The sequence below is a fragment of the Melanaphis sacchari genome, unplaced genomic scaffold, assembly GCF_002803265.2.
Source record: "Melanaphis sacchari strain LSU unplaced genomic scaffold, SCAv2.0 Contig4_pilon_pilon, whole genome shotgun sequence".
Classification (NCBI taxonomy): Eukaryota; Metazoa; Arthropoda; class Insecta; order Hemiptera; family Aphididae; genus Melanaphis; species Melanaphis sacchari.
In genome coordinates, this window is record NW_020271335.1 from 748,778 (window position 1) to 761,100 (window position 12,323).

The window sequence follows — 12,323 nt, forward strand, 5'->3', positions numbered from 1 at the left end:
GAGTGCACAAGTCCTCTGTGCACCTCCTTAGTCGCGGTAATGAGTAATATGAACTTACAAATTTTAAATTGATTTTTCAATGATGTGTTTTTATTTGTGTATAAACGATACGTTATAATACAGATTACAGAAAAATGTTTCGATTTTTTACTTAAGGTTGGTTTTGTATAGAAAATTTGAATCTAGTTTATACTTTGAAGAGATCAAAATTAAAAATTCTCAATATTTTTTTTATAATCGAAAAAAAACCAAAACATTAAAGAAAAAATGAAATTTTAATGCTAAACCAGATTTTGACTAAATTGACTACTATATTTTATTATAATACAAAAACAAATAACCGCAAAAACTTGAAATTTTCACTAAGTATTTATATTATTGTATTCTATGTATAGTAAGTATAGTTTCAAAATATTTAGATTTTTTTAACTATTTATAGACAATTGAAATTTATGAATGATAAATGATTGAAAGTGTAGAATAAAGTTTTTAATAAGTAATAAGTGATCCATTTCTCAAAGGATAGCTGTTCAAATCCAATTGTAAATAGCTTGATTATTATTGAATAATGTATAGATCTATAAATATTCATCAGTCATTGGCCTTTCATTTATTAAATTAAGTACAATTTTAAGATTTTAAAATATCAGTTCAAAAGATATTTTGTTATAAAAGTTCTTAATTAAAAATATTATTTCGATGATTTAATGACACATATGGTATCCTGCTAACGTTATGTGCATATAAATTTATAAGGTAGGTAGGATCTGGTAGGTAATAGGCAGTATCTATTTAAATTTAATCCAGATTATTTCAAAAAGTATGTATTTTGTTGGAAAACATATGAATTATGCACAACTTATTGTAACATTTTGTGCTGGCCAATATCAGTAAATTTATCGGTAGACTGAATAAAAAATGACAATTCGCGATGTTCAAAATACATCAGATGTTTAGAATATTTACTAATTTGCACTCAACATAATTTTTAAATAGTATAACCAAATTATATCATAGAATATTTAAAGTATCTAACTTAAAATTCTAAGGTTTTAAGCGACTCTGGACTGGACCACGCAAAATTTAGTCAGGTTTAATGTATTTTTTTAAAATCAAATTATACGTAATATATGATTAGTTTAAATTTTGCGCCTGTACCGCGTTGCAGTAAAAATGCATAAACCTAATGCAAACTGCAAAGTTTTATAATAATAAAATTTAATAATTATTATTATTTATTTTGATTAGCCGGTGGCGGTAGTTTGCAGCAGCTGATAAAAATATAGTAAAAACAATGTCGCCGGTCAAAGGAATTTCACACGTTTCCGTTACCGGTCACACTGCACACAGCTCCGCTCGCTACCATTGGTCCGTTAGCGTATACATCGCATAATAAATCGTTGTGACGCATGATTTGACGAGTAAGAGCAATTTTTTTTCTTTATGGTTGTTTGTTTTCCCCTCACCCCCACGGAATACAACACACAAATACGGCAAACACCCTACATTAGAAGTTTACAATATCGTTTTTCCAGTAATGAGTAGTTTTTCACTATTTAATGCTAATTAGATATTTTACACTATATCATATACGCAATACGCGAAACAAACCACTCACGACAGCTTGTGGTAACACAATAATACAGTCGAGCACATACTGGCCACATAGTATATAAAAACATAATACAGCATAAATATTATAAATTGTTGTCGAAGCGACAAACATCATTCTAGATTGACGACACTATCCCTGTTTTCTCTACAGACATAAACATTACAAACTAACCGCAGCCGCACAGAACACGACTGTCGGTTAACTTCCTTTTTCATAGTCAGTTTCGGCGTTAATACACCGATCGCTGAAAACGATTAACGGCCGAAGCCCGAAAGGCGAAGAGCATCAACGCACAATCGCGAATCGCTAAACGTTACACGACAACCGAACGACGAGCAGTCAGCACTTGGCAGAGGAGCATCAAATCTTCTTAATTTTTTTCCCCCCATTCACCATCACTGACACCGCGCCGCCGTTGCACGCGCGTCCCCGATAACACTCATCGCGAACGCACGCACGCACAGACGCAGCACCACTCACTCGCCGACCGAACGAAGAGCAGCGGATAATAATATTGTACAGTGTGAAAAACGCCGAAAATCCCCGCGTATCATTATACACACACACGCGCACAGAACGTATACGCGTTTTCGGTTAATTATATTATTAATTTTATACCTATTTGTATTGATAAATTGTTATTTTTTTTATTATTTTAATAATATTATTATTATTACTACTGTATAGTGTATACCGCGACGCCGCCGAAGCCGTATTGCACGCACGCACGGGCGCCGCCTTACCGTACGTACGTTTCGTAGTCGTGGTCACGTCGTTTGTCGTCACTCGCCGTATACGCGCACCGCCGAAACCGCCACCAACGGCACGCCGAGAACGCTTTATTGCCGCTCCGACACCGCCACCGCCATCGCCATAAATCGCACACCACCCAGACACGCGACGACGAGTCTTCAACATCGTTACACACCCGCACACACACCGTGCACAGCAATGGACGATCTTAAGGTCGAGGTGCTCTTCGAGAATGGCGCCTATTACGAGGTGAGTTACCGTTGAGAGTTTGCCAAGGGGCGGCTGTCGCCGTAGCGTCTGCCGTCGTCGCACCCGTGTGCGATTTTAATAGGTTATGGTCGCCGACGCCACCGGTTTTCCCCGTTGAGTCGGTGGTGTGTGACTGAGTCTTTGGACGAAATACGCCTGTAACTTCCTTCAATCCTTTTCGGACGAGTCTTTTCGTCCAATTTTTGAAAGCTCTCCTCTATGTTTGAGGTTATTCGAGTTTTTTTTGTAAATTATTCATCGCCCTTCTCCCCTCCCACCCATCATCATAACCACTTGGCTCTTATTGCATGATACCTACCCCTGTAATTTCATTTAATTATTCACCAATTAATTGTGCATTGCCAGCTCGCTTAAGGATATAATAACTATGGTTAGAACTATTCTAGGTATTTTGCTACTACCTATGCTCTGTTTTCATTGTTTCTTTGTTGTGCACCAACGATTTTGTCTCTTTCGTTCATTATGAGATACATCTATTTAAATTTCACTTAACTACCTATCAATTATATGAAAATACTTATTATACTATATTGTTAGGTATTAAAATAAATCAGTTAATTTAATTCCATCATCTGAATAATCTACCTGATACAAGCTACAATATATCTGAAGTGTAAGTGATCATGATGTAACCGAGCTCTGATGAAAATTATTTTTCAAATTTGACTATTTACATTGCTTTTTAATTTAATACCTCTACACAAATATAATATAGTTTCTATGATGGTACACTTAATTTATTTTCATGTAGGTATTATTATTTTATAGAACTTTGTTTACAACTAATATATGCAAATGCCTAGATTTAGTTATACCTATTTTTCACCAAACCTTAATAGGATTAAGCTTTTGCATCATTATAAAATTATTTTTTTGTTCCTAAATATAGGATAAAAATCAATGTAAGTACCTACTTGTAATACATGTTACTATATAATATACTTGCTGATTAAAACTCATGTTACAAGTATGGTAAGAATTTCTTACTAATAGTATGTGCCAAACATTTTTGCTAGATTCAAGTCGTGATGACCTATACTGATTTATATTTTATTTCACCTACAATTTACCTATTACTATTAAAACGGTTTAACATCTGTAGATTCGTACAGTGTTATATGTACTTATTAAGTTCATTGGACATGTAAATAGAAATATGGTAATCTATGTACTTAAAACTGTTGTAATATATATTTAATAATATGGTATCATGTCCTTTTTAGTTTTGATTTTGATTTTTATTTCTTGTATAGAATTTATTTGATATTTGTATAGGTAATTAATAGTATATTAATAATACTATTATATAGCAGAACTCCGATTATCTGATTGCCAATCAATTGAACAAGAAAAAAAATTAGTCTTAATAACTCGTAAATCATAATCGAATTTCATTGTTTTTCATAATTATAATCATTGATAGATAAAGAATAAATATTATTCTTAATATGTCAGTTGTCGTTTAATCATTGTACCGTTTAGTCAGTCAATCATTAAAAAGAGTGAATTTCTGTGTTAAAATGTAACATTTAATATATTCATATGATTATATAACTTTTATATGTCGTATTATGTCAATCATCCAAATATTTATTTATCCGGACCACTCTTGACAATAATTAGTCTGAATAATCGAAGTTCTATTGTATATTAAATAATTGATTTTGTGTTATATGTAGAATTAATTTTAATTATTTATTTCAGGGTTTTGTCACGGGTGTAATGGAAAATGAAGTTCTAGTTTCTTTTCCTAATGAGTGAGTATTTATCTATTTATAATTAACATTTTTTTTTAAAACATAATCAAAATTACAATTTGATTATTTGTGTTTGTATTTACTGTTAAGTATCTGTTTCTTTTTTTCCATAAATAATTTGTACTTAAAAAACAAAATTTGAGAATTTAAAAAAACATGTCTTGTTTAAAGTAGTTTTTTGATAAATTATTCAGTTAAATACTAAAATTATTCTATTAGAGTATTGCTATGATCAAATACTTTTTTGTCTTACTGAATAATATGGTTGATTATTTTAAAAATTGTTATTATCTATCTTTACCTATGTTTAATATATAAAATTATTATTTATTTGTCATTAAGTATTAACTATCTAAAATGATATAGATTATAGGTATTTAATATTTATATATTTACAAATTATTTTCCTTCTGATAATTAAATGTTGGTATGGTTAAGAAGTATCCCTAATGCTAGTTAGTAGTGGGTTTAACTTTTAATTAAATTTAATAACAGTAAAGCATTAATTGATATAACATTTTTAATTTTAAATACATGTTATTATAACAAGTTGCATAAAACATTTATTCATGTGTTTGGGTATCCTTGATTTATCAAATGTTAAGTGATTGCCCGTGCAACTCTGTATTAACCATATTAATTTTATTTTAGTTATCATTAATTTTCCAATTGCTCAGCTATATACCTATTATATATTTTACAAACACAAATATGTTAGTATAGTCTAGTTCCTTGTTAATAACCAATTAATTAAATGTAAATAAATAGTTAAAAAGTATTTAATTTTCAAAGATTTGTTTTCTTATAAGTTAAATGTTGTATTAAGTAATTTAAAATTCTAAACTTTCAAATACTGCATTAAAATATTACTACTGTATAAAAATGCAGTTATTTTTTTTTTAATTAGAGGTTCCATTCTATATACTATCAATAAAAAACGAGTTTATACAATAAGGTACATCAATCGCCAAATGCTTAATAACTGGTTTTAAAATATATTATATTAAAGTTTTATAATCTATTCATATCTAAATATGCTATTGAACAATTTATTATGCCGTTATTATTACTGAATAAGTTTATTTTAAAATAAGTAGATAATTATTTTAAATTTTTATTAACATTAAATTATTTTAAATTCGACACTTGTTGATTGCTTCTTGATTCTTAAATTAAATTTATGGTTATCAATCATAAACAAATATTAAATATTGCATTTATTTTTTAAAATTAAATGTAATATAGATAATGAATATATTCTGTGTTTAACTCTTAGACTAATGGGCTGTATTAAATTTACATATATTATGTTATACTTTCTATAGATTTTTCATTATTAGCAGTAAAAAATTAAACTAATATTCAGTTTTTTAATAAATATTTTTATTAATTTTTAGTTGGTATCCTGAAACTAAATTCAACTGTGACAATGTTCGTCTTCCCTTGTCAGATGAACAATGCAGTACAGAATTTAGTGATAATCAAGAAATAGAAGTAAAATCAATTAGGGAACCTCATCCTTGTTATGGATGGGTAAAAGCAGTGATAAAAATTATAAGTGGTAACCCACCATCTCAGTTTGTTGTCCAATATTTTAACTCGACAGTGACAGAAATAGTTTCTCCAGAGCGAGTTAGATGCAGTAACATAAATCCTCACATTAATGGAGATACATTTTATAAGTTCGATATTGATGTACCAGAAGATGTTAGAGAGTCGTATGTATAATTTATTTTTATAGTTAGAATTTTACAATGCAACAAAAATATTTTAAATAATGCTTATGTTATATCTTAGTGCTAAAATTGATGGTATCCATAAAGATCTGCAGAAAGCAATTGGTGCATCTCTAGTGTTATATAATCCTGATCAATCAGTATTGAGTGTTATATCTCGATCGCCATTGACCAGTAAAAGAGCACAGATGTTAGCTGACATGCACTTCAGAAACCTGAATCAAAAGGTTATGTTGCTTAAGAAGACTGAAGAGTTAGCCAGGCAACTGGAAAGTTCCAAGCTACAAATTACATCATCATCCTACACTGATGAATTTAATGTTCGTGATGATCTTATGGGTTTAGCTATTGGTGCTCACGGCACTAACATCCAACAAGCACGCAGGGTTGACGGTATTACAAATATTGAATTAGATGAACATACTGGCGTTTTTAAAATTTATGGAGAAGTAAGTTAGTTTTAACTGTGTTTTAGTAAAAATATCTAATGTTATTGTTTTTAGAATAAAGATGCAGTAATGAAAGCTCGAGGAATTTTAGAGTATAGGGAAGAGTTTCTTCAAGTTCCAAGAGATTTTATAGGAAAAGTTATTGGTAAAAATGGTCGAAACATCCAAGATATTGTTGACAAGAGTGGAGTGGTAAGTTAGTTTATCGATTCTTGTATTATTTTTAGTATTGCTAACTTATTAAAGTCAAAACTTATTGAATTGAATTTTTTCGTTTACTTGGACACAATGCTCTCTTATACAGAAATTTGAGTTTTAAGACAGTGGTAAGATCATGCATTTAAGAAAATTGTATACAAAACATTACTTATCTCTGAAGAATACTATGATTTTATATTTAGTATTCATTATTTCCCTTTCATTGATATCTGTAGGATATAATTAAAAAAAAAAATTAAAATATATTCAATAATTTATATTTTAGCATAAGATGATTTATGTTTTTATTGTTAGTTAGTATATTACTATACTAGTAAGTATAGTTATCTATTTTAGCCAGTTTTTGTAATCAAGATATTTTAACAAAATATGTTTGTCATTATTAAATAGTGTTAGTTTATTTTTAGATATTTAGTTATTTTTATTAGTATCAGTTATATATATATAATTAATTTTTTGTTATTGTAGATCAGAGTAAAAATTGAAGGTGATAATGAGCCACAACCTACCATTCCTCGTGAAGAGGGTCAAGTTCCTTTTGTGTTTGTTGGCACAGTAGAAAGCATATCTAATGCTAAAGTTCTACTAGAATATCATTTAGAACACCTTAAAGTACTTATTTAATCTCTTTATGTATAAATATTTTTAAACTAAATACAAATGTTTTTATTTAGGAACTCGAACAAATTAGGCAAGAAAAAATGGGAATGGAACAAGAGTTGCGTAGTATTCACAGTACTGGACCAGCTTATCCACATACCATGATTCCCAATTATACGATGCAAAGGCGAAATGACCGGTAAATAGAAAAAAAATTATATTGCAGAAATTCTTGTTTTTTAAAAGTTTATTTAAGTACAAAAACTGTCTTTATTATAAATTACTATTTCTTTATATTTAATTAACTGTTCAGTGTAAGTTTTGGAGTGAGTAGGAACAAAAAGTTTTATTTTATGCCCTTACATCCATGATCTAAGTGCTAATTTCCTCTATCAATCATTATATGACTAGCTATATGGTTGTATAATTTTTTAGTGTTTACATATACCTAGTGCAGCTAATGTTGCTCTTGTTATCAACATTGCTTATCAAAAGTTGGGAAGGGAATATTTGGTTTTTTAATTGACCATTTTATTGTTAGCTTAAAATACATACAAACTCTTCTTAGGTTCTAGTATTACAGAAATGGTAATGTTATATTTCTTTTGTATACATATATTTGTTTGGTAAAGTTATTTTTGATTACATTAACTTTACCAAAATATTATTTTAATGGCCTTAGATATTCATAAAAAAAATTAAAAACTGGTTATTCTCAACAATTAAAATACATTTTGCTCACAATTTAATATAAATGTAACAGATATAATATTGATTGAGAGATAATTTTTGTTATTAATTACATGAACTCTTTCAAATTAACATTAATTAAATATAATATTTTCTAGCAAATATAGAATTTAAACATTATTGATTAAGTAAGGATTACATTTTCAAATGTTAAGTTTCCTACAATTTAAAATATGCAAATTATTTATAAGAAGAACTAATTGATAAAACACATTCAGTGTAAATTTTTGATGTAAGTTACAATATTTATTAAATAGAATGAAAAGTATGTATAATTTTCAAAAAAAAAATTCAATTTTTTTGTAATTTATTGTAATAACTAAAATATGCTCCAGCCTTGGTTTTTAATTATGAGTCAGAAAATAAATATTAAGTCACTTGCTTCTAGAAATTTAATGTGTCATCAACATTTTTGGTCTATTTTCCAGCTGATTATGATATGATAAAATAAATACAAAATCTTGCAATTTATATTTTTGATAGAAAAATCAAAATTTACACACATTATTTCTTTATAACTTGATCCCCAAGTATCAGACTTACAAAAATAAATTAAAAGTTAACTTGAAATATTTTGTTATAATTAACTTACACTGAATGGTTAGGTTAAAATTAAAATAGAATTTTTTGTTTTTTTTATTAAAAATAAGCTTTGGCGACTTTGGCCACTGGCATCTAAAGAGTTATAAGGTTGACAAATTTTGAATATACACTATTTACATAAACATTACAGAATAATAGATTATAAGAAAAGAGATTTTTATTATATTATAATAAATGTAATTATCTTGTTTTTACTGTATTCATAATCTTTATAGATTTGTTAAATATAAAATAATAAATACAAAACATTTTGAGAATTTTTCACTAAATTGAAACTTGTTTGTAAAAAAATTAACAATAATTTTTGAATATTTGTTTTTTATTGTTCATTTTTTTTTTTATATAGTAACTTTAATGCAGATAGCGAAAACATGAATAATGGCTTGGGTAACTCTATGGGAAGAGGAAGTAACAGACCCAGAGGTACCTCAGGTCGTGGTCGAGGTTCAAGGCATGATTTTTATGCCAATAGTATGTATTTATTTTTATAAACAAACAAAAGTATAATTTTTATTTATAAATATGACTTTTTTTTTAGGTGGTAGTAGAAATCAACATCCAGATGGAGTTGATGATAGACTTCCACCACCTTCTCAACGTTCTAATCAATACCAGTATAACCGATCAGGTGGTCAAGGAAACAACTTGTCCAGGGAACGTCGTGGTGGTGGTAGTAGTAATTCGGCTCCTAGAGGTGGTTCCAGGGGTGGTGGAAACAGGCGAATGGATGATAGAAGAAGAACAGCTGATGATGAGCATACAATTCTTGATAACGCTCAAGACAGTGGTGATAGAGGTAAAAATTAAGTTGTTAATACATTTTTGTGCTTTTGTTTGTTTGTTTTGAATGATGTTTTTAAAAGTGTTGCTTGTTCATTTTATAAAATAATAATGATAATGAGTATAGTATATTATTAGAATAAGGCTTTTGAAATAAGGTAGATTTAGATTGCTTTAATTTTAATATTTTGCACTTTTTGGCAATATTTTATTAATGCACATTCTTACATAAAAATTTAACTAGGTATAAATCCAGTGCAACATAATTAATTAATTTAAACAATTTGTCATAGTTTTTAAATAATTCCATGTCTTAAGAATGTTTAGTATTTAAAATTTTAAAATCATATATATTTTAAACCTAAAAGTATAAATAAATTTTTATTTATAACTATGGTTAAAGAGATTAAACATATATCTCAAGTTCTCAGTCAATTTGAGATTTATAATTAAAACAACACTAAATTGAATTTGAATTTCACCACAATCAATGTTCTTGGACATTCATATGAGTAATCCAAATAATATTATAAATAAACTTTAAGGTTAACTTCAGTTAACACTAAAATTTTATATAATAGTTAATCGAAAAAAATCTTGTTATTGATTTTATATCAAAGTATTTTGATGATTAAAAGATATAATCAAACAGTTGAGTTAATCTGAAAACCAAGCAAAAAATCAAAATAATTATTTTAACTTTATTTCTCGTAATGATTTCCAAATAATGAAGTATCTTAAATTATCATTTTCATAATGTTATAACATATTTTTTTTTTTTTTTCATGTACACTTTATTTTAAAGTAGTTTATAATAAAAGATTTTTGCTAAAGATTTAATTTTGTTTTTATAATATATCAATATTGATTGGTTTCATAATGCTATTTTTGCTTAACATTTTATGTATTATTCATTTTATAATTCGTTCACTGTAAACAATTTTCATAGTATAATTATGAAATATGGCTGTTAAAAGGTCACTTATATTATTAGTTTATAAGAAGTTGGTTCATTTTTGTGTTTATGTAAATTTTATGACTTTCTTTTTTTTCAGTTAATTGTTAAAATTTTATTACTAATACCTCTATTATAATTTAACTTAAATTGCATATAACAATTACATTTATATAAGTATAACACTTTGCGTAAGAGTAGGGTCCTTAATCAAAATTAATAATATTTCTTTTATTAAAACGGGTTTGAAATAATATTTTTGTTAATTATTATTATTTTTTCTTATCATTCTTTTTCTACTATTTTATTTTATTTTGCGCTAGAGTCTGTATCTAGTGTGGACGCGCAAGCACCGAAGTCCAAAAGCAGTCAAAAACGAAGAAATCGCGCCATAGCTGCTGCTCAAGGTGAACCATCAATCAATTCTAATCCCATTGGTAGTAATAGTTACAATGCTAATGACTGTAAGTAATGCATTACTAAAAAAAAAGCTTGTAAATAATAAAAGCACGGATAGAAGTTTGTGTTGCAAGAATTAAAAAAAAACTGTGTTTTGGAAAGACTCAATGACTATGTTGCAGAAGTACCATGTTAAATTTGTTATTATTAGATAGATTAGCTACTTATTAATATTTGTGTAGCAACTGTATGTTTGTTTATTACTCAATATAATACAGTTATCGCATTAGAAAAATACCTATGTTGCATGATTTATTTGTATATTAACATTGAACATAAATTGTATTTTGATAACCAAACTTCTGAACAAAAGCACATATGTAATTGTAGTATAATAAAATTAAACAATAATTGCTTGCTCATAGATACTTTTGTATCACATATCTTTTTAGAAATTTAAATATACTAACATTTATATATGTACACATAGCTAAATTAATTACTGCTGTTATTTTAAACTATACTCAGTATAGAATAAGTGTACAGCTCCTTTTATGCACATTAAATAAGATCTTGAACAATGTTGTGCTCTTGAGCTAAATCCACACAATAAAAATCCTTAATGTGGGTTGATAATGTAATGTGCAAACTTGACAGATTTTCTCTGGTATACTTTTATTCTAAATTGAGTATAGTTATAGTGGATCATAAACATACTTCTTAACTAATGATATTTTGATTATTTAGGGGTGTATGAATTTAGTAATGACATTAAAAGTGAAACAATCACCACATCTCAGACTACCAACAATGGAAATACTAATAATGGTAATGCTAACAATGGAAACTCGAAACCAGCTAAAACTCAAAAGTCCAAAGGCCAACAGAATAAGTCTCCTACAAAAAACAAGTCTAACAATACCACAACTTCAGCAGCTAATGGACAGCAAGTCATAGTAAATGGCTCATCCTCTGCCCCTGATGCTGATTCTGCCTAAAGTTATAAACTTATTATTACAACATCTAGATAACATCTTTTTTAAAAAAAAAAAAAAAAAACATTTTTAGTGGTATAAAGATATCAAACCACAAATATTTTATTTAAAATATTTAAAAAGAAATAATAATAATTAACAACAAAATATAGCATCTTAAAAATGTGTGGGAATTAATGTAATTGTATTAGAATTCTTTTCTGCACTTATAGATATTTATATTTTTTATTTTCTCAATGTATAAATAGTCATGTTAAATATAAAAAAAAAAAGATATATTATTTGAAATCTGCTTTCTTAATGCATGACACAATATATAAATATTTATATACCTAAATGTAAATGTAACAACAAATTAGGTTTTTTCCCTAGAAGACCTTGATATTGAGATTTATTAAGTGTTAGCAAAAATTTAAGTATCTATTCATCATGTTTGTCAGCG

At 27.6% G+C, this 12,323-nt stretch overlaps 1 protein-coding gene across 4 annotated transcripts; it reads left to right on the forward strand.

Annotated features, from left to right (window-relative positions):
• The first annotated feature begins 1,911 nt into the window (after positions 1–1,911).
• LOC112598731 (synaptic functional regulator FMR1) lies at positions 1,912–11,957 on the forward strand. 4 transcript variants are annotated; one of them, XM_025345310.1, is made up of 12 exons: positions 1,921–2,208; positions 2,303–2,617; positions 4,343–4,395; positions 5,793–6,113; positions 6,193–6,580; positions 6,635–6,772; positions 7,268–7,411; positions 7,474–7,598; positions 9,099–9,223; positions 9,291–9,548; positions 10,811–10,951; positions 11,634–11,957. In XM_025345310.1, exons 2-12 carry the CDS (start codon positions 2,567–2,569, stop codon positions 11,882–11,884), a joined length of 1,995 nt encoding a protein of 664 aa, XP_025201095.1. In that variant the 5' UTR covers positions 1,921–2,208; positions 2,303–2,566; the 3' UTR covers positions 11,885–11,957. The 4 variants fall into 4 exon arrangements, with proteins under 4 accessions (XP_025201097.1, XP_025201096.1, XP_025201095.1 ...); XM_025345311.1 differs by having other exon boundaries at positions 1,918–2,617; positions 10,811–10,894; XM_025345309.1 differs by having other exon boundaries at positions 1,921–2,617.
• The last annotated feature ends 366 nt before the right edge of the window (positions 11,958–12,323 follow it).

Coding starts and splice junctions, on each gene's coding strand:
- LOC112598731 (XM_025345309.1), top strand. CDS start 2,567: ATGGACGATCTTAAGGTCGAGGTGCTCTTCGAGAATGGCGCCTATTAC. Junction 7,412..7,473: donor ATCATTTAGAACACCTTAAA/GTACTTATTTAA, acceptor GTTTTTATTTAG/GAACTCGAACAAATTAGGCA. Junction 10,952..11,633: donor TAGTTACAATGCTAATGACT/GTAAGTAATGCA, acceptor TTGATTATTTAG/GGGTGTATGAATTTAGTAAT.